The sequence below is a fragment of the Odocoileus virginianus genome, chromosome 27 (assembly GCF_023699985.2).
Source record: "Odocoileus virginianus isolate 20LAN1187 ecotype Illinois chromosome 27, Ovbor_1.2, whole genome shotgun sequence".
NCBI classification, from domain to species: domain Eukaryota; kingdom Metazoa; phylum Chordata; class Mammalia; order Artiodactyla; family Cervidae; genus Odocoileus; species Odocoileus virginianus.
The window spans coordinates 39,608,085-39,629,399 of record NC_069700.1 but is presented as its reverse complement, the minus strand read 5'-3'; the positions used below and the strand labels follow the sequence as shown (position 1 = coordinate 39,629,399).

The window sequence follows — 21,315 nt, the reverse complement described above, 5'->3', positions numbered from 1 at the left end:
GAGTGCAGCTTCTCTGGCCGAACGTTACACGTGCCTCTCAGGTTTGTCATTTCCTAACGTATTTATTTCAATTAGGAATTGATGAGAGAACTTGATCAAAAGGAAGAAACTATTAAGTCCGTTCAAGAGATAGCGGAGCAGCTGCTTCTGGAAAATCACCCGGCCCGGTTAACCATTGAGGTGAGTCAGAAAGTGTAATATGGATATTTGAATATTACCTTTCAGATTCTTTTATTGTTTGTGGATAAATAGAAAGATGCAAACTCTCAAACTTTTACTGCAACCTGGCTCAGAAATAACACTTCTGACAAATCATACTGATGCGCCCTCAGTTCTGTGTGAAGTGTATCACCCATTTGTGTCAACCCGTGTGGCCAAAGAGATGTGTGACAGTAACTCTGAGGGACCTTGACCTGTCAGGCTTTGGAGTTAGTTTCTTCCTGACCACGTGATGTTGCACAAGGATGTAGCCTTGCTGGGTCCCATTCACTTACCTAAAATGGGGGAAATTGTTCCTAACTGTAGAGTTGTGTGAGGAGGAGAAAAGTGTACTGTTACTGCTTAAACCAGTTCTTGATACATAGTAGATTCTCAAGAAGTCCTAGTTATGATTATTTCATTTACTAATTTTGTCCATGATCTGGTTCTGTGAGGAATGTCCTCAGGCTGTAACACCCATTTCAGACCCGGAAGGGGAGGGCTGACCTGGAGTTGAGGCTGCCCATGAGGTGCAGGTGGGGTGGGGGGTGTTTAATTTTTAGGCCTGATATCTGCTAGAGTTAGTGACTTCCTCAGTGTGCTGGGGGTTATGTAAGAGGGGGAGAAGTATCAAATGTGAACAGTTGTATATTTCCAGAGGAAGAAAAATGGAACTGCTTACAGTGGGATGTGCGGTTGAGGAAAGGGATCTGAGAATCTTTGTTCCCTAAAATAAGTTGTCATGGCACAGAAGATTCATGAAATTCTCAACCTCATCTGGAGGTCTGGGGAATGTTATAGTTGCCCTTCTTTCATGTGAAAATGTGGTTTTCATCCCCAGGAAATGCCACATAGAAATGTTAAGGTCCTAGAGGAGTGGTGGTGGGGGGGGGGTGGTGGGCACTAGGGAAAGGAAATTAGAATCATGACGGGTCTGGATATACTTTTATACTATGATCAACTAAATGTGGGTTATTCCTTTAAGTAGAGAAGTGACAGCTGCTAGGAAGTGCGATTATAGGTTGAGACTTTTGATAGGAATGGATGAAGTGGATGTGAACCTGATTACTTTTAGGTAGAGCTGTTAGTCTAATTAAGAGGCTGTGGAAGAATAAAATTAAGCCTTAGTCATCTTTATGGTTCTTCAGGCCCATCTAGTGTATTGTAGGCGACGGATAGTAGTTAATTATCAACACTATTTTGTATTTTATGAGGAAAAGAAGCTAATAATCTAACAATGCACGATGTGTATTTTATAGCCAATTTACTCTAAGTAGCTTAATTGGAGGGAGCACATAACATGATCAGGAAGTGTTGCCAGATTTCCACGGTTGCCTTGTACATTCCATCCAGAAAGCTGCCTGGACTGAGCTCTGCGGCCTGTTTCTCCAGGAGGGGCCGCCTTACGTAAGACAGGCGTCAGAGCAGCTGGGCCGCCCTCTTCTGGAAGCCAGGGAACTGCACCTTAAATAGGAAAGGGTGTTTCCTATTTCCCTGTGAGTAGGTGTCTTTCCTACATTACTTTTGCTTTCATGAAAGAGGCACCTTGTACTGAATAAAGATTCAAGTAAAAAGCATTTGAAATGAAACTTCCTAGTATTATCTTTGATATGATCCCATAATTACACTGATAAGGGATTGCATATAAGCTTTTCCACCCTCCCCAAACAGTCCCGATAAAACAGATAGATCAGCCCCACTCCTGCCAAGAGCTACAAGACTAGTTTTGGAAGCAAAGACCAAGAAAAAACTACACACCATGTACTTTGGTATCAGAAGGGGTGTTTTATTACACAGAAGTACAAAAATTCAGAAAACAGGACAGAGGAAAATGGAGTGAAGGGGGTGTGTCTGAGGATTCCACACAGGAAAGTGTTGGACCCCTTGCATCCATCATAAGTGTTACAGAAGTCTGTCTGAAAGAACAGCCCCCGAGTTAGCATTTTTCATGTATGTGACAAGAAAAACATGTCAGGAAACTGAAAATTTGAAAGAAATTGGACTGATTGAAAAATGTATGTTTAAACTTTTAGGATTGGCTTTGTGCAAGTGGGGATGTTTAGCTTAGCGGGACGTTTCATGTCCCTGATTCTCAAGCCTCTGTTGGAGGCATCTCATCACCCATGTAGACCATCGTCTTTAACCCTGAGAAGCCTGGGTGTGCCTTTCTGTGCAGACGGCAGCGGTGACTGTGTTTTCTCTGGCAGGCCTACCGCGCGGCCATGCAGACGCAGTGGAGCTGGATCCTGCAGCTCTGCCAGTGTGTGGAGCAGCACGTGAAGGAGAACGGCGCTTATTTTGAGGTATGGAGCAGCCGCTGTATCGGCGGGTGGTACTGCAGGTTCGGCTGAGTTACAGGAAACATTTCCGTGGTGTAATGTTGGGATGCGTGTATGTTACGGCTGGGGGGGAAGGAAACCAAATTGTCTTCATTGTAGGATAGAAGGGTTATATGTCCTTTAGGATGAATGGAAGCATTTCAGTAAAGAAGAAATATTTTAAAAACCACTTAAAATGTCAGAACATCTTAACTTTGTCCGTGCTTCTCTTTTTGAGGAACAATTTTACTAGGGGGAGCTTTTTTTCTATTCTTCAGAAGTTTTAAAATATTCTTGGAATTTCACCCCCGCTTAACAACTGTTTGGGCTTCCCTGGTAGCTCAGCTGGTAAGGAATCCGCCTGCAATGCTGGAGACTCTGGTTCGATTCCTGGATCAGAAAGATCCACTGGAGAAGGGAAAAGCTACCCACTCCAGTTTTCTTGGGCTTTCCTGGTGGCTCAGAGGGTAAAGAACCCACCTGCAATGTGGGAGATGTAGGTTCAAACCCTGTGTTGGGAAGATCCCCTGGAGAAGGGAATAGCTACCCACTCCAGTATTCTGGCCTGGAGAATTCCATGGATAGAAGAGCCTCCCAGGCTATAGAACATGGGGTCGCAGAGAGTTAGACATGACTGAGTGACTTTCACTTTCATTTAACAACTGCTTAAGTGTTTATAGATGTTGTGAAGTGAAACATGTTCTATCAAAGTGATACAGGGCCACGACCACAATATAGACCTAGACTTTGTTATATAGGTGTGTTATTTTTCATATTCTTCTCATTATGGTTTATCACAGGATGTTGAATACAGTTCCCTGTGCTGTACCAGTAGGACCTTGGTGTCCATCCATCCTGTGTATAATAGTTTGCATCCGCTAACCCCAGAGTCCTAGTCCTTCCTTCTCCCGCCTCTCCTCCCCCTGGGCAACCACAGGTTTGTTCTCTGTGGATATAAACTTGGGACACTTAGCATTCACTCATCATCACCCGAGTTTAGGAGTTGGTGTTTGGTTAAGGGGAAGGTTGTGGGGCCGCAGTCTTGTGGTCTCCTGTCCCCATGGAGGAGGGCACACGGGGATCTGGGGCCGCAGTCTTGTGGTCCCCTCCTGTCCCCATGGAGGAGGGCGTGTGGGGATCTGGGGCCGCAGTCTTGTGGTCCCCTCCTGTCTCCATGGAGGAGGGCACACGGGGATCTGGGGCCGCAGTCTTGTGGTCCCCTCCTGTCTCCATGGAGAAGGGAACACAGGGATCTGGGGCCGCAGTCTTGTGGTCCCCTCCTGTCCCCATGGAGGAGGGCATGCAGGGATCTGGGGCCGCAGTCTTGTGGTCCCCTCCTGTCCCCATGGAGGAGGGCACACGGGGCTCTGGGGCCGCAGTCTTGTCTCCTCTGGTCCCTATGGAGGAGGGCACACGGGGCCCTGGAGCTCAAACCTGACAACTGGGCGCTTTGCTGACGTTTCATACACTTTAACTGCCCATTTTCATCTTTTCCTAGTTTTTCAACGATGCCAAAGAAGCCACAGATTACTTGAGGAATCTAAAAGATGCCATTCAGCGGAAGTACAGCTGTGACAGGTCCAGCAGCATCCACAAACTGGAGGACCTCGTTCAGGAGTCAATGGTATGAATAGGAAGACCCCCAGGTTCCTCAGTGATGTATAGTGGGGGCTAGATTTGTGCCTTATTGTATTTTATGTGTGTGCAGCTTCGCATTTTATTGGTAGTCTTGATGTTTCCACCTCCTCAAGCATTTAAACATTCAGTTTTACTGTTGTTTATTTTTCCCGTAACACAACAGGAGTGTTGTTTGATGTGATTGCCTTAGTGTTTTAGAATGCTCCCAGTGTTTTGTGTGTGAGTATGTGCGTTTAGTCATTTATTCCATAAAGACGTGTCAGCATTTCTATATCCTAAACACTACTTTTAGTGCTGGGACTGAAGACAGCAGACGAGAACCCTGCCAGGGGTGGGATGCAATGAACATGATAAATCAATAAAATAGCAGCATATGTAGCCTGTTAGATAGTGGTAAATGTGAAGGACGAAAGAAAACAACCAGACCACACAGGGGGCGAGCAGGCGGAGAGGGGCTGACGGTTCAGAGGGGCCTGAGGGAAGACTTTCCTGGGGAAGCTGCATTTGTGCACAGCCCTGAGAGAACAGAGAGCACAAGCCGTTTGCTTCAAAGCCTTCTGATTTATTCCCTAGGAAGAGAAAGAAGAGCTTCTGCAGTATAAAAGCACAGTGGCGAGTCTGATGGGGAGGGCAAAAACAATCGTTCAGCTGAAGCCCAGAAATCCTGACTGTCCACTCAAAACTTCTCTTCCGATCAAAGCCATCTGTGACTACAGACAAATTGAGGTACTTTAACTCCTAGGAACAGACCTGTTTCTGGCATTATTCATATATTTAAAAAACAAGGTCATATCGCTCACTAGTGGTAAAGTTTTCCACCTTAAAAAAGACAAAAAAAAAATTGCCAAGACTGGGTACAGAAAGAGACGAATGCCACAGTGACCACATCTGGTTGTTCTGTTCTTCTTTTAAAACCAGATAACCATTTTCAAAGACGATGAATGCGTTTTGGCAAACAACTCTCATCGCGCTAAGTGGAAGGTCATCAGCCCCACTGGGAATGAGGCCATGGTCCCTTCTGTGTGCTTCACCGTCCCTCCTCCAAACAAAGAGGCGGTTGACTTTGCAAACAGGTTTGTGTGCGTTAGCTCCAGATGCAGGGCTGGCTTTGGGGGTCTCTGAAGGTTAAAGAAACAATCAATGCTTTGACAAGTCTAATAGAATATGAGTTTGAGCAAACTCCCAGAGATAGTGAAGGACAGGAAAGCCTGGTGTGCTGCAGTCCATGAGGTTGCAAAGAGTCAGAGAAGACTTAGTGATTGCACAGTAACACCATCGGATCAGAAGGACGTGGAGCCTGTAAACCTGGGATATGTCACAAACACAGAAAGAAACCGTCGCATTGTTCGTGGGGAGTGGAAGGGCTGAATCTGAGTTTTCTTCCATGCGTTTCAGAATTGAGCAGCAGTATCAGAATGTCCTGACCCTTTGGCACGAGTCTCACATAAACATGAAGAGTGTGGTCTCCTGGCACTACCTCATCAATGAAATCGACAGAATCCGAGCGAGCAACGTGGCTTCAGTAAGTGCAGATCTGTACGTCCACCCAACCTGTCCCAAGATGCGGGCCCTCGTCATGAGGAGTGGCCTTTGTATTTTCCCTTGAGTAGGATGAGGTCCAGCAGATCCATGATAACAGTCATTTATTCAGTGAATATCTGTTACATGCCTGTTTTATATGAGGTACCTTCTAAGAATTGGGGGATCTGGAAATTCCATACTTCATTCAGGGCTTCTGTTTTCATTGGGAAACATAGTATATAGTGTTTGGGCATATAGACATGGGTGTAGTTTGATTCACTTATTAAGTTTTGTAGTCTTGTTTTCCCTTGTCTTTTAAAACCTAAAGTTGTCAATGAAGAAAAAATTAATTTCCAATGGTTTTCTATTTATGACTATTTAATATAAACTCATGTCCCATGAGAACCACTTGAGATCAGTCCTATTGAAATTTCACCCTTAATACTATAATGGATCATTGGTCTTCTTTAGATAAAGACCATGTTGCCTGGTGAACATCAGCAAGTTCTGAGTAATCTGCAATCCCGTTTTGAAGATTTTCTTGAAGATAGCCAGGAATCCCAAATATTTTCAGGCTCAGATATAACACAACTGGAAAAGGAGGTTAATGTGTGCAAGCAGTATTATCAAGAACTTCTTAAATCTGCAGAAAGAGGTAAAGCATGGGAATCATTGCCTTTTTTTCCCCATGGGTGTTTAATCCAGGCTGTTTTCTGTTGTCGTTGGGACTCTCAGTCTTAGGTGTATTATGTCACTCAACCTGTAATAGGCAGAAACAGTTACTGAAGCATTAAATGGATGTTTGAGGTAGGAAGATTGAAGAAGGAATTTATTTTTTTCCCAAATGATTAAGTAGTAAAAAGCTGCCAACCAAGTTGTATGACAGTGAATTCTTAATGCATCTACTTTTAAACATTTTCACTAGTTTGCAATATAATGTTCAGAATGATATTTTAGTTTCAGACAAGTTTCAATTACTTTTTCATATGTCAAACTTGGATTTTTTAAATAATATTTTTTTTAAGAGAAGTTTTAGATTCACAGCAAAATTGAAAGCAAAGGGCAGAGTTTTCCTATAACCAAACCTGGATTTTATTTAGGGGTTGAAGGAAAAGATTTTGTAAATGTGTTTGTTAAATATAAATTCTATTCCAAAATTTTGACATCTGTAAAACTTAGAGACCAAAAAAACTTTAGTAGTAATACTATAATTTTTTTAATCATTATTCTTACAACTAATCTGCTACTAATATATTTCATATTTTTGTGAAAACAAAACAAACCAATGTATTACTTTCCTCAGACATCTTAAGTCAGATGTTGGTACTTTAAGTGGCATTAGGGAAATTGTATTAACTCTTTGTAAATTGTAAGGTCCACAATTTCAAAGTTTACATCCTTGGTGTGGGTTTGTGGTGATAACTGGGAACATTATTGACTAGCTATGTCTCAGTAATGGTAAAACTGCCTTATTAAATCATGAACAGGAACATCCAAACAACAGAAAATGAGGTATTTTCTAAACATTATGTTTACTCTCACAGAGGAGCAAGAGGAATCGGCTTACAACCTCTACATCTCTGAAGTTCGAAACCTCAGGCTTCGGCTGGAGAGCTGCGAAGACCGTCTCATCAGACAGATCCGCACCCCGCTGGAGAGAGACGACCTGCATGAGAGCGTGTTCAGGATCTCGGAGCAGGAGGTGAGGCTGCGAGCGCGTGGGCCGAGGCCAGCGCGGACGGGGTCTCGGTGACCTTCACCGCCGACCCTGCGGCCTCTCGTGCGCGCTGCCCGGGCCGCCCTGTGAGCCCTGACCGCGCTCACGGTGGCGGCAGACAGGCTCCGTGGCTCAGCTCTGCGGCTCGCTGGGTGAACGCGGAGCACCGCGCCCTCGCCCTTTACATGGCGGCTGCAGGGCCGCTGCGCCTGGCGCTTGGTGACGCACAGGTGTCGGGCCCGAGGGCTGTGCGGTGAGGGGGCGGCTGAGGGTAAAACTGGACTGCCTCGGCCTCGTTTCTTTGCTAAAGAAAAAATAAAAGTCAGTTCGAGATGATCATAAGAGGTGAAGTAAGTCAGAAAGAGAAAAGACAGACACCATATGATATCGCTTATGTGTGGAATCCAAAACAGGACATAGATGAACTTATCTAGGAAACAGACAGCATCCCAGATGTAGAGAATGGACTTGTGGTTGCCCGGGGGTGGTGGGGGGGGGGGGGGATGGAGGAGGAGTTCTGGATTAGCAAACGCAAACTGTAAGATGTAGACAGTGGATAAACAGCAGGGTCCTGCTGGACAGCACAGGGAACTGTATTCAACGTCCTGTGATAAACCGTAATGGAGAAGAATATGAAAAAAGAATGTGTGTATGTGACCGAGTCACTTTGATGTACAGCATAAATGAACATGACATTGTAAATCAACTATGCTGCAGTTTAGAAAAATAATATGTATTTACCTCAAGAGTAATAATGGGAAATGTGTGTGTTGGAAGTGTTTGAAGAAAGAGGCCCTGTCTGATCCTCATGTTTGTTCTTTGTCGTGTAGAAACTAAAGAAAGAACTGGAGCGACTTAAAGAAGATTTGGCCACGATCACAAGTAAATGTGAAGACTTTTTCAGTCAAGCAGCTGCCTCTGCCTCCACACCCGTCTTGCGGTCTGAGCTCAGTGTGGTCGTCCAGAGCATGAACCACGTCTATTCCATGTCGTCCACCTACATAGAGAAGTACGGAACCGCTGCCTTGATAGAAATCATCTAAGCTGACTTCATACAGCTGCCATTTATATACAGAAGCTGTTCAGCTAAAAATGTAGATTTTTAAGAATATAAAAAATTTTTATTTTCTTTTCTTCATTTATTTTTATTTTTAGCTGTGCCAGTTGATGCTAGTGGTAAAGAACCCACCTGCCAATGCAGGAGATAAGAGATGTGGGTTCGATCCCTGGGTTGGCAAGATCCCCTGGAGGTGGGCATGGCAACCCACTCCAGTATTCTTGCCTGGAGAATCCCATGGACAGAGGAGCCTGGTGGTCTACGGTCCATAGGGTCGTAAAGAGTCAGACACGACTGAAGCGACTTAGCGTGCACGCATGGATTTGCCTTCTGCATGTGGGTTTTCTCTAGGTCAGCCGGTGGAGGCTACTCTTTGTTGTGGTGTGTGGGTTTCTTGCTGCTGTGGGTCCTCCTGTTGGGGAGCACAGACTCTAGGTGCGTGGGCATCACTAGTTGTGGCTCCTCCTGTTGGGGAGCACAGACTCTAGGCGCGTGGGCATCGCTAGTTGTGGCTCCTCCTGTTGGGGAGCACAGACTCTAGGCACGTGGGCATTGCTAGTTGTGGCTCCTCCTGTTGGGAAGCACACACTCTAGGTGCGTGGGCATCGCTAGTTGTGGCTCCTCCTGTTGGGAAGCACACACTCTAGGTGCGTGGGCATTGCTAGTTGTGGCTCCTCCTGTTGGGGAGCACAGACTCTAAGCACGTGGGCATCGCTAGCTGTGGCTCCCCGTCTTCCTGGACCAGGGATCAAGCCCGTATCCCCTGCATTGGCAGGTGGGTTCTTAACCCATTGTACCACCAGCGAAATCCCTCAGATTTTTTTTCTTAGTAACAAATATGCTAAATATTTCTGTGGATTTATGATGCTTCTTCATGCTGAAAGGGAATGAGCTTCAGAGATGAAAACATCAATGATCTTCCCCCATGTTCCCTGTAGTTTTGGTAGCTCAGCTGTTATGGTCTATTGAACTTGCCTTCCAGTCTTGGTCTAAATTAGGTTTGAAAGAAGCCCCTCTTCTGTTGGAATCTTCTGCTAAAGACAACTAGGGGGCACAGTGTGGATTCTGTTAGATAGATAGTGGGATGTTAATCTTTTAAAAAATTTTTATTGAAATATAGTTGATTTACACGATTGTGTTAATTTCTGGTATACAGCAAAGTGTTCTATATATATATTTTTTTCTATGTTCTTTTCCATTATAGTTTATTATAGGGTATTGAATACAGTTCCCTGTGCTTACAATAGGACCTTGTTGTCCATCCATCCTGTAGTGATAGCTTGCATCCACTGACCCCAGACTCCCACTCCACCCTTCTCCTGGCCCCACCCCCGCACAGGTCTGTTTTCTATGTCTGTGAATCAATTTCTATTTCACAGGTAAGTTCCTTGATGTCATATTTTAGATTTCACATATAGGTGATACCATGTGGCATTTGTCTTTCTCTTTCTGACTTAGCGGGATGTGAACCTTGTAATAAAAAGCTGTCATTGTGCTGGCATGAGGAGCACACTGCATCACACAGCCTCATGCTGTGTCAAGACTATATTGTGGGAAAGTAAACACTTAACAGAAGGGATGTTGTTTAATTGTCTTTTTCAGGTTGAAAACGGTCAACTTGGTGTTAAAAAACACTCAAGCTGCAGAAGCTCTTGTAAAACTCTATGAAACTAAATTGTGTGAAGAGGAAGCTGTTATAGCTGACAAGAATAACATTGAGAATCTAATAAGTACTTTAAAGGTATGCATCTTACTGCTGGCTTTTTTTTAAAGACTGTGCTCTAAAACTTCTCTAAAACTGTGCTCTAAAATTTTTCTATAACTTGGTTCAAGTCTTCAGACATCAAGCATTAAATATCTGAACTTGAATACCTCTCTATGCATTCCATATCTTCTCTCTGTAACACTATGACTTACTATAAATGAGTATGTTGATTCATTTTTAGTTTGAGATGAGTTCTTTTCACTTGAAGTTTTTATCTTTTTTGACAGTAGATTTTTATACTCTGTTCATGTTGGCAGCAAGAGTTGTTAAAACTTAAAGGTAAATTGTTTGTAATCAGATGCCCTTGGAGAAAGAGGCAGTTACTTTAAGAAATTAAAGAGGTGAATAGACTAGTTAATCTAAGAAGGAAAAGGACTAATAGTTGTCCTTGTATGTTTCTGTCCTTCCACTTATAAAGCCCTGAGTAAAGATACTGTAAACAGTTGTGAAAAGTTGTTTCAGTGATTTTTAATGCACAGGTTCATTTTTAAACAATGGGATCAGTAGATATTTAAAAAATAAACAATGAAAAAAGACTTACTGAGGTGGCAGACTTGCTTATGGAATATGTTTTATTTTATTGGTGTGCAGAATCTATTAGGCTGAACTTTATATATAATATTGGTTTTTTTTAGGTCAAAGTATAGCCATATATGACAGTTTTATAAGGTTCAACCTAATGTAACATTTTGTATACGAAATATGTTCTTTCTGTTGTCTGATTTTATGTCAGTCATTTGTAAATGAGTTGTAAAATTAGGTAAATTAAGTGTTTACCTGGTGAGCACCTTACCCATTTTTATAACTTTGTAAATTGTTCCATTTTAGCAATGGAGATCTGAAGTGGATGAAAAGAGAGAGGTCTTCCATGAGCTGGAGGATGAGCTGCAGAGAGCAAAGACCATCAGTGATGAGATGTTTAAAACCTACAAAGAGCGTGACCTTGACTTTGACTGGCACAAAGAAAAAGCAGATCAGTTGGTTGAGAGATGGCAGAATGTTCATGTTCAGATTGACAACAGGTTAACTGGCCTTTTCATTCCGTTTTAGCTCAGATTTAATCTCTATATTCTGGGTAAAGTCTAAATGTATTAGGCTTTTTACCCCCATGTGTAATTCATTCCATAGAACAGTTACTTGTGTTAATTGCAAGAGCTGGGTCTAATTACATTTCTTTTTTATAGGATGGCCTTGAGCAAGATACTTAACTTCCAAATAAGTACTTTTTGGTTTTGTATTATTACAATTATTGATATAGTTTTGCATTTGTATTGTTATCCTACTTGCATTTTCTGAAGGAAAAAACAATGCAGTTCTCTAGTTATTGCAAAGTGATAACATCCAAATAACCATGACTTAGTAATAGGAGCATGGATCATGCATTTCCTAGGACCAGATGCAGCGTCTATAGTAGGCAAGAAGGGTAAAAGAAACTGAAATGGCCTGATGTTCATTCTAGCCAGAGGTAAAAAGAAAGTCAAGATCATTTGCCCAGTGACTGATATAAAGAAGTGAAAGGAAATGGGATAGTTTTGGGGATGAAATGGAATAGTGTTCTTTCTCACTCATTTTTTATGTTTTTATTAATGCAGCTAAAATGCTGTTATAATATAGTGTCATGTGTGACAAATAAGTTATTTTTAAAAACATAGTAACTAATCTCTAAAATATGTCATCTGTAGGTTTAATGTAGTGGTTTTACAGTCATAGAAACTGGGTGTTCAATTGCAGCTCCTGAAAAGTATTCTCTGAGTTCATGTTGAACCAGTTCATTGCAACCAGGTCATGATTTCAGAAGTGAAACTGCCATTGCTGCAAGCTTTGGGTCTTTAAGATCTGTTGATTGATGATTACTCTAGTTAAGCTTCCAATTTTCCTGCTTTTTAGCTTCAGTCTCTTGGATTTGCCCCTAGAACAATCAGTACTAATAAACTGCACAAGTCCTAGAGAAAAGTAATTTGTATTCAACCCACAGCAGGGCAGGGGTGGAAATTGGCCTAGGGTGCTTCCGCCTTGAATTTTGGACACTCCCCTGTGGTTGCACTTGGGACAGTTAGTTTGTCCATGCCTTCTTTTCTACATGTTCCAACTTCCTATTGTTGCTCTTGAAAACTGTGACTATTCTGTTGTCATCCTCTTAGGTTACGGGACTTGGAAGGCATTGGCAAGTCACTGAAGTACTACAGAGATACATATCACCCGTTGGATGATTGGATCCAGCAAGTTGAAACTACTCAGAGGAAGATTCAAGAAAATCAGCCTGAAAACAGTAAAACTCTGGCGACACAATTGAATCAACAGAAGGTGTGCAAACAGCTCCTCGTGGTTGTGTCTGCATTTAGTCACTCATGGCCTTGACCTTCCTTTCTCTTGTTAAGATAGTAGGTCAGCAACTATTTCAAGGAAGACAGGGAATAAATCATAAATGTTAAAAATTTGCAATCAGACCTACATGCATTACTTTTTTGATTTATTGGAGGTCAGTTTTGAAACCATAAGGAATAAGTAAGTTTCATGTTGGGACTTTTCAAGTCCCAACATGATCACTGAGGTCAGATTAGGACCCTGCATTTTAAAAAATGGTTAGTTGTAGAAAATTAAACAGCTGCATTTGACTGAGTTAAATGCTTTGAGATTTTTGTTCCATCTTGAGGGGCCAGTAATTTCTAGCTCTCTTTAGGTCAAAATTAGGATTAAGGAGCAAAGGGTTTCAAGCCTACTTGTGGATAATTCCCACGGAGTTTAGTGATTTCTGCTTTGGAAGCTGCGTGAGGGGGTGTAACTGAGTGGCTTGAACTTGAATGCTTGAACGTCACTCATGAGGCAGATGACATTAAGTGCAGTGGGACAGAGGGAATTCCCTGGCAGTCAGTGGTTAGGAATCTCTGCTTTCATTGCCGAAGACACAGGTTCAATCCCTGGTGTGGGAACTAAGATCCCACAAGCCAAGCGGTACAGCCAGATAAATTAATTGATTAATAAAGACTGTGCTTAAAAGAAAAGTAAAGTAGGGTAGAGAGCTGTAGTGTTAAGTGATGTCGGTATTTCTTAGTGCTTGAGATCTCATGTTGTTAGACAGCATAGAATTCCTTGTTGCTTTTCTGTTAACCTGTGTGCATTTATAGATGCTGGTGTCCGAAATAGAAATGAAACAGAGCAAAATGGATGAGTGTCAGAAGTACGCAGAACAGTATTCCACTGCAGTGAAGGTGAGAAGTCGAGTTCCTTGTGTCAGATTTCATGTTTAGGGGGATGCTTCCACAGTGCTCTTTAGAGCCTTCACAGGTCATTCAATCTGCATTGAAAAGGGAAACAGAGAATCTTCACTGTGACTTATCTGTTAATTCTTCAAGGAAACCTGAGTCCTGTGACAACCCCTGTTTCTTTCCTTCTCTCTCTGTGTCACACACACACACAGCTTGCCCACACCCTCATGTACACCAGGAGAAAATGTAGCTCTGTCATATGCCTCTTTCTACTTCGCTTACCCCCTCCTTCCTTGCTGGAATGTTCCATTCAAGTATTGCTGGAACACCCACCATTAGTCTGGCTTAGGGTTCCATGTGAGTATTGCTGCAGTGTCCATAGAAGTACTGATGGAGTATCCCTGGAAATATTGCTGGAGTACCCATGCAAATATTGCTGTGATATTCCATGGAAGAACATCTCCCTTAGAGATGGTTCCCATGTGCTCTGAGTCACCTGCCACGTCTCTGCAGTCCCCATTTTTTATCTAGACGAGGGGGAGACTGAAAACAACTGGCACGCTGTTCCTAAATGTGTCCACGAGCTCCTAAAGGGACTTCGGAGCTTCCTGACCCCCCTAAGTGTTTCTGATTTTTATTACCACCTTGGAAACATCTCAGGATTGGATTGATTCCTGAAAATGTATTTTTGCAATATTTTTTATTTAAAGTTATTCAGTGAAACTGAATTCCCTTTCTCTGCATCAAAGATCACTGTAGAATGAAGCATTAGTGCTTTGCCATGATTAATCTTACTGATTTCTTCATGCAGGACTATGAATTACAAACGATGACCTACCGGGCCATGGTGGATTCACAGCAAAAGTCTCCAGTGAAACGACGGAGACTGCAGAGCTCGGCAGATCTCGTCATTCAAGAGGTGGTAACCGTCCAGAGACAGGGAGTGTGCAAAAGAGAGAAGCAGCACTTCAGCAACTTTACATTTACATATTTGTATTATGGTGAAATATATGTAGTAGAAAATTCACCATTTTAACCATTTTTACGTGTAGAATTTAGTGACATTCAATACCTTTGTAATGTTGTGCAACCTTGATCACAGTCCAATTCCAGAACAGTCCATCATTCCAAGTAGATGCTATTTACCTGTAACAATACATTTTATTAAGGGTTTTAAAAAAACTCTTTGAAAATCCTCATTCAAGATGAATGAATTGCAGAGAATAATAAATGCCACTCACAGTTAAATTTAGAGGAGGAAGATCATTACTGTGGTTTGCACAGCAGTGATCTTGCTCCTATGTGGTTATCGTTACTAGCAGTCATGAGCTTCCCTGCCCCAAAGCCTCATTAATGTTTTCATTATTACTCAGTGTTTGTTCAACTCATTTAGGGCAAATGGAAGTTATGTTTCTATCTTTTTTTTTTTTTTTCTTGTAGTTTATGGACCTGAGGACCCGATACACGGCTCTGGTCACCCTCATGACACAATATATTAAATTTGCTGGGGACTCATTGAAGAGACTGGAGGAGGAGGAGGTAACCACTAATCATGGGCAGGTCACCGGCAAGGAGCCCTGGGGGGGCTTTGTGATAAACTCACATGGTTGAGATCTGATGTATAAGTGATTAGTTACAAAATTACAGTCAAAAACACTAGAGGCCTGGGATTTTTTGGTTACCGAGATTCTCTCAAATTGAAAAGCAGTGCAAAAAAAGAAACAACCATTTGGGGAACAAAAGAAAAACATTTTTATTTTCTCTCAATATGAGAGGGTTAATGTCATAAGTGGCTCTATTTACATTATGGAATGTAGGCAGTTTAGCAGAATTTTTTCCAGTTTTCTTTGAAGTATAGTTACTACTGTTATGATGTCTACAGAAATATTACATAAATTTGTTTTATATCTTTTAAATTAATTTACATCTTCAAGGATTTAAAACAGGAACACCATTAAGTTAGAAGTAGCAGGTATTTATACAAAATGACAATGCTTTTAAAGAATTGAGGTGTTTTGTTTTTATTTTTGTCAAAAATATATGGTGTATATTAAAAAGACTATGCGCATTTAATAATATATTCAGAAACAGAATAAGGAGTTATTCAGGAAAGTATGTTTTTATAAAAGGCTGTTATATCTAATTTTGAAGGTATTATGCTGTGCTCTGTTATCTTGATATACTTTCTATTCCTGACCTCAGAACAGACAAAAATAGTAAATTGAATGTTACAATAAGTAAACTGTGGGGCATTGGCCATTTAAATTAGACCACTGTTGAAATTCTGGAGGTGATTGTACTTAGTATAATTCCATTCATATAATGAGAGAACCAAAATGGTAGCAAATGTCTAATAGATGTTGCTTTCTTAGTTTTTAAAAAAAGTGTGACTACTTTTGTAAACTATTTCTGTCTGTTCAGAGTTACTAGCACTAACATAGCTATTTGCAAGTCTTTATAACTAACTTCCTTTGGGCTTAGAAAGGAGAACCAGAGTATTTTCACATCCAAATAATTGGCATAAACTTCTCATCTATGAAAGGTCCACATTTTTTTACATTCTTAGTTTTTAAGAGATATTCCATTTTAAGTGGTAGGCAGATCTTTTAAATTGTATATTTAGTAGTTAAAATAAAATAATTTAAGGCTTTCCTTTCTTACTGTGTAGGTCTGATTGCACACACATGAGCCACTTTGCTCAATTTATCTGATGGGGTAGAGTACTAGAAGTTGATAAACCCAAAAACATATTTCAGAAAGCCTGAAAAATTATGCTTGTCATCCTTTGAAATGTTAAAGATTTATATTGAATTGAAAATCAAAATAATATAGTTTATGGAACTCTGAAAGGACTATTATAATTTAAAATAGATTTTTAAATTCTTTATTAAAAATTCACCACTTAAGGGTCTTAATAATGGAGTATCTTATAAAAGATATATAGCTCAATTTTCAGATTCCACAAAGAAGTGTTTCTGAAACTGGGTCTCTAAGATCCACATGTGAAATCTTGGTCAGAGAGCAGAATTTTCCATAATAAACATGGAATCAAAGAGGGAGCCATGTTAATTTCAAAGATAATACCAGATTGACTACAGAAATATTAGTAGGATATCTGTAATGGATATTCAGTGGATAGAGAGATTTTTCTAGTCTGTGTTGACTGCAGAATATATTAATTGCTGAGCTTAAAAGACAGCATGTCTCCTTGGGAAAAATTTAGATAAAACTTGAAGTTATTTTATGTGAATAAGTTTGAGATACACAAGAAAGTAAATCAGTAATATAACTAAATGATCTCTAGTAATTTTTCTAATCTTTGCTTAAAAAATTATAGTTATCTAGGCAACATGAGATTAACAAGTCACTTAAATGATTCCAAGACACTTAGCGTTTAACTTTTTTTTTTTTCCTGAGCGAATTTTCATTTTTTTAAACCTCGGATTATGACCGAGAAAAAAAGGAAGGGACTCAAAACTTCTTCACAACAGCTAAGTCTGAAAGGAAATTTGATGAGAAATTGAGAAAGACCCTTTTAGAAGTTGTCTACTCAAAATATTAATATATGGAATACTTTTAATGTCTAAGCAGATAAAATGTTTCAGTGTCATTAAGAGTTGACCCTGATAATAAACAGAGCACTAAATATTACAGACTGTGATGAGATTTGTTTTTATATGAATTCTTATTAAAAATGATATTTAGGTTAGCAAAGGAAACAACCAAAATTCTCATCAAAATTATTGGTAATCATGTAATGAGAGGATGCAAAATAAGATGTGGTCTGTAATACAAATTAAATTCTTAAGATTTACTAAGGCTTTTCAATGAAAATAAAACCTGCTATTTAGAATAATTTCCCTCCTCCTAAGTTACTTCTAACTATGATGATTTTTAGCTGATAATACAACGCTAATAAGCTTATGATATTAATAAAGAGAAGTTAAATTGTGATTATAAACTAGCTGTGATTACATTGTTCTATAGTCAAATGTATTCCTCCCAGCTGAGATCGATTCTGTATTCAATAGAGTGAACAAATTTTCTTAATTGGAGCTGAATTCCTAGGTAAACTTCTATAAGTGTTTATATTTAACACATATCTTTATGTTTGTGAAGCATCTGAAGGTACTTGTCAAGGTGGATTCCTATGGGCCATGTCATTAATGACAGCAACAAAGCCTGTGAGTACATGAAGCACGTCTTTTCTAAAGCCACCATGACTGTGGCTGCCTTTGCATTAGCAATTCTGATTATTGTAAGTATCACAGTAGGGCAAATATAAATTAGTGAGGAATTAGATTGTAGGCAATGACAAATTTTTATATAATTTCCTCCTTCCTCCTGTTAAGTATTATTTCCTCAGTTGGCTCTTTGTTCCAGTTTTATATCTTCTTTCTCTTAGATATCATTTTTTAATTTCTTTTGGGTTAGAAACTGAAGACTGAATTCTCTAATGTCGTTCAGTTCCTATATGTTGTATGTTCTTATCTCGTAGGACTAGGTTGTGTGTGAGTGAAAGAGGACTGCTGTGAGAATTGTGGTTCCTACTTTGTCATCCGCCTGTTTTGCATGAGTTTTCAAAATTACTGACATTTTCTAGACCCCAGTGTCCGCATCTGAGCTGAGTCAGGCTGTAAGGTTCCTTCTTGCTGTAAAATCCTGAGCTAGCAAATTTTAAAAGCAAAATTATTCCTGAGAGGCAAAAAAAAAAAAAAGATTCCTTGCCTAAGAAAAGGGTGTGTGGTTTTCCGCACTGCTGACTTCCTGAAGCTCCTTCTCTGGTGGCGGTGGCGGTGGCGGTGGCGGGGCTCGGGCTGCCTTCGGTCCCCCTCCCCGGTGTCGGCCCTTTGGCGAGCGCGGCTCCGGACGCCTGCAGACGGGCTGGGGCGGCGCGGGTCTGACCCTTCTGAACGTCTCTCGTAGATGCAGAGGCGTCAGGAGGCTTCTGAGCAAGGGGTGTACTCAGACCTGCTCCAGCGGCAGGAGGCAACCGCGCGGGAGAACCGCCAACTCGCGGGGAAGATCACAGAGCTGGAGAGGGCGCTGGCCGAGCTCGAGAGGCAGAAGTCCCTGGCCGAGCAAGAGCTCCCGAGAGTCCGGGAGGCGGCGGAGGATGCGCTGAGGAAGCAGCGCAGGGACGCGGCGGACATCGCGCTGCAGAAGGTGCGCGCGGAGAGCGAGGCCCAGCGCTACCGCCAGGAGCTGCAGGCCGTGGAGCGCGACCTGCGCGGCTTCCGCGAGCAGCTGGCGGAGCACAGCGCCACCCAGAGGGCGCTGGAGGAGCGCCTGACCCGGAAGGACTGCAGCCTCCAGGAGCTCGAGCGCCAGAGGGGCGAGCTCATGGCGGAGCTGAGGAGGAAGAAGGCCCACGAAGCCGACCTCCTGGAGCTGATGGAGCGGATGGAAAAAGACCTCACGTTCCAGAAGCAGGCGGCAGGGAAGCAGCTGGAGGAAAAGCAGAAAGTCGATTCGGAAGCCAGAAGACCAGTAACAGAAATGCAGCATCCGTGCAGAGAAAGCGCGCGCCCAGCTTGTCCGAGCGCCGAGGCCAAGGACCTAAAGCAGCAGGTGGATGAGCTGATGGCGGCCAACAGGAGGGCCGAGCAGGATGTGAGGGAGCTGAAGTGTGAACTCGGCGCCCTGCAGCTGGAGAAGACCTCGGAGGAGGAGAAGGCCCGCTCGCTCAAAGAGAAACTGGAGGAGACCAACAGGGCCCTGAGGGGCCTGAAGCTGGAACTGGAAAGGAAGGACCAGGCCGAGGAGGGGTACTCACGGCAGCTCCAGGAGCTGGGCAGGCAGCTGAGCCAGACCTCGGGGAGGGCGGCCGAGGTCAGGCAGCAGGCCGCCGACCTCACGAGGATGAAGCACAGCTATGAGCTGGAACTGGAGTCGCTGCAGCAGGAGCAGGGCAAGCTCCAGCGGGAGGGGGACCGGATTACCAGGACGCAGGCTGCCGCCGAGAGGAGTATGCAGCATCTAAACGCACAGGTTACTTCTCCGCAGGATGGCGAGGCGTCTTCTAGCGAAAGAGCTCGGTTCTGCCAGAGAACGTCAGATCACCTGAAAGAGCAGTTTGAGAAAAGTCACTCGCAGTTGCTTCAGAATATTCAAGCCGAAAAGGAGAATAATGAGAAAATCCAAAAGCTGAAGGAGGAATTGGAGAGAAGTAATGAGTGTGCGGACAAGCTAAGGCACAAGGTGGAAGAGCTCACCAGGCAGAATAGCGAAACCAGGTTAACGATGCAGGGAATTCAGGCCGAGTCGGCAGACGTGGTCTTAGAGAAACAGGCCATCCAGCAGAGATGCGAGACGCTGAAACTCCAGGCGGATAGTTTCAAAGACCAGCTCCGCACGACCAACGAGCACTTGCACAAACAGACCAAAACGGAACAGGATTTCCAAAGGAGAATCAAGTGCCTGGAAGAAGACCTGGCCCAGAGTCAGCATTTAGTGAGTGAATTCAAGCAGAAGTGTGACCAGCAAGACCGCATCATCCAGAACACAGAGAAGGAGGTGCGAAGTCTGAGCGCGGAGCTGAGCGCGTCCAAAGAGGAGAAGCGCCTAGGGGAGCAGACTGTGCAGATGCAGCGGGCGCAGGTGCAGGACCTGAACAACAGGCTGAAGAAGGTGCAAGACGAACTGCACTTAAAGACCCTAGAGGAGCAGGTGACGCACAGGAAGATGGTTCTGTTCCAGGAAGAGTCTGAGAAATTCAAGCGTTCTGCAGAGGAGTTTCGGAAGAAGATGGAAAAATTGATGGACTCCAAAGATATCACCGAGCGCGATATTTCGGGCATCCAGCTGGACTTCGTGTCTCTGCAGCGGGAAAACAGCAGGGCTCAAGAGAACGCCAGGCTCTGTGAGACAAACATCCGAGAACTTGAGAGGCAGCTCCAGCAGTATCGCCAGCAGATGCACCAAGGGCAGGATGGGCAGGCCCATCACTACCAGAAGTGTCGGAAGCTTGAGGATGAGCTGGTGGCTCAGAAGCAGGAGGTGGAAAACCTGAAGCAGAAGATGGACCAGCAGATAAAGGAGCATGAGCATCAGTTAGTGGTGCTCCAGTGTGAAATCCAGAAAAAGAACACAGCTATCAAGCCAGACCCTGAGATGGCAGGGAAAGAGGGTCCGGGCCCCGAGGACCTCCCCTCCACTCTCCCCAGGGCTGGGGCCCCCCTGCAGAGGTGGACTCAGGAACCACAGCCGTCGGAGGAAAGATGGCAGCATTGGGGTGAGGAGTGTGTGCAGAAGGAGGTCCAGGGCAGGCCATCAGGGGCTCCGGTTGAGAAAGAGAAAACCCAGCAGTGCTACTCTGAGTACTTTTCTCAAACAAGCACCGAGTTACAGATAACTTTTGATGAGACGAACCCCATTGCAAGATTGTCAGAAATTGAGAAGCTAAGAGATCAAGCTCTGTATAATTCCAGACCCGCCATCAGGTGTCAAGATGACAAGTGTGAAATAGACCTGGTGACACTTCTGGCGCCCTTTGAGGTATTCCCTGGGTTCTGGGACCTTACCAGTTACCCTCTGTCAAGTTTTCGCTCTTGTTTCCTTTCTCTGCTAGGCTGTATTTTTTTAGCCATGTTGAATGTGATTGGTTCTTTGTAGTTCCGACAGAAAATCACGCTATCATTTTCTAGTGATTTACCTGAATCTTTATTACAAACCATAGTCTTTAGTTTTTAAGTGCTTGAGATGAAAAACACAGATGGCATGGCTATCCTGTTGGTATCAACAGGATTCTATTCTGAAAAATTTGACCCTAAAGAAAACCAGAAAAAGCAAGCAGTTTTAATTTCTAACACACTCTGTGGACAGGTTTCATCTTCTGTCTTTTTCAGATATACCACTTTAATATTTAATAGTCATCTAAAGTTTAAACTTCAGAC

General features: G+C 42.8%; 1 protein-coding gene across 19 annotated transcripts in view; it reads left to right on the top strand.

The window, feature by feature from the left end:
• The window catches only part of DST (dystonin), a 513,682-nt gene that overhangs the window by 321,932 nt on the left and 170,435 nt on the right, over nt 1-21,315 (top strand). For 12 of the 19 annotated variants that reach the window (XM_070456721.1, XM_070456720.1, XM_070456711.1 and 9 more), the window contains 15 exons: nt 76-180; nt 2,406-2,501; nt 4,015-4,140; nt 4,728-4,880; nt 5,073-5,227; nt 5,550-5,676; nt 6,147-6,330; nt 7,220-7,377; nt 8,223-8,401; nt 10,052-10,190; nt 11,043-11,236; nt 12,356-12,518; nt 13,340-13,423; nt 14,232-14,339; nt 14,861-14,959. In XM_070456721.1, coding sequence (XP_070312822.1) covers nt 76-180; nt 2,406-2,501; nt 4,015-4,140; nt 4,728-4,880; nt 5,073-5,227; nt 5,550-5,676; nt 6,147-6,330; nt 7,220-7,377; nt 8,223-8,401; nt 10,052-10,190; nt 11,043-11,236; nt 12,356-12,518; nt 13,340-13,423; nt 14,232-14,339; nt 14,861-14,959 — 2,070 coding nt within the window. Of the gene's footprint in view, nt 1-75; nt 181-2,405; nt 2,502-4,014; nt 4,141-4,727; nt 4,881-5,072; nt 5,228-5,549; nt 5,677-6,146; nt 6,331-7,219; nt 7,378-8,222; nt 8,402-10,051; nt 10,191-11,042; nt 11,237-12,355; nt 12,519-13,339; nt 13,424-14,231; nt 14,340-14,860; nt 14,960-18,346; nt 20,918-21,315 lie in introns of all 19 variants that reach the window. The other 7 variants (XM_070456704.1, XM_070456706.1, XM_070456707.1 and 4 more) reach the window with 1 other exon arrangement.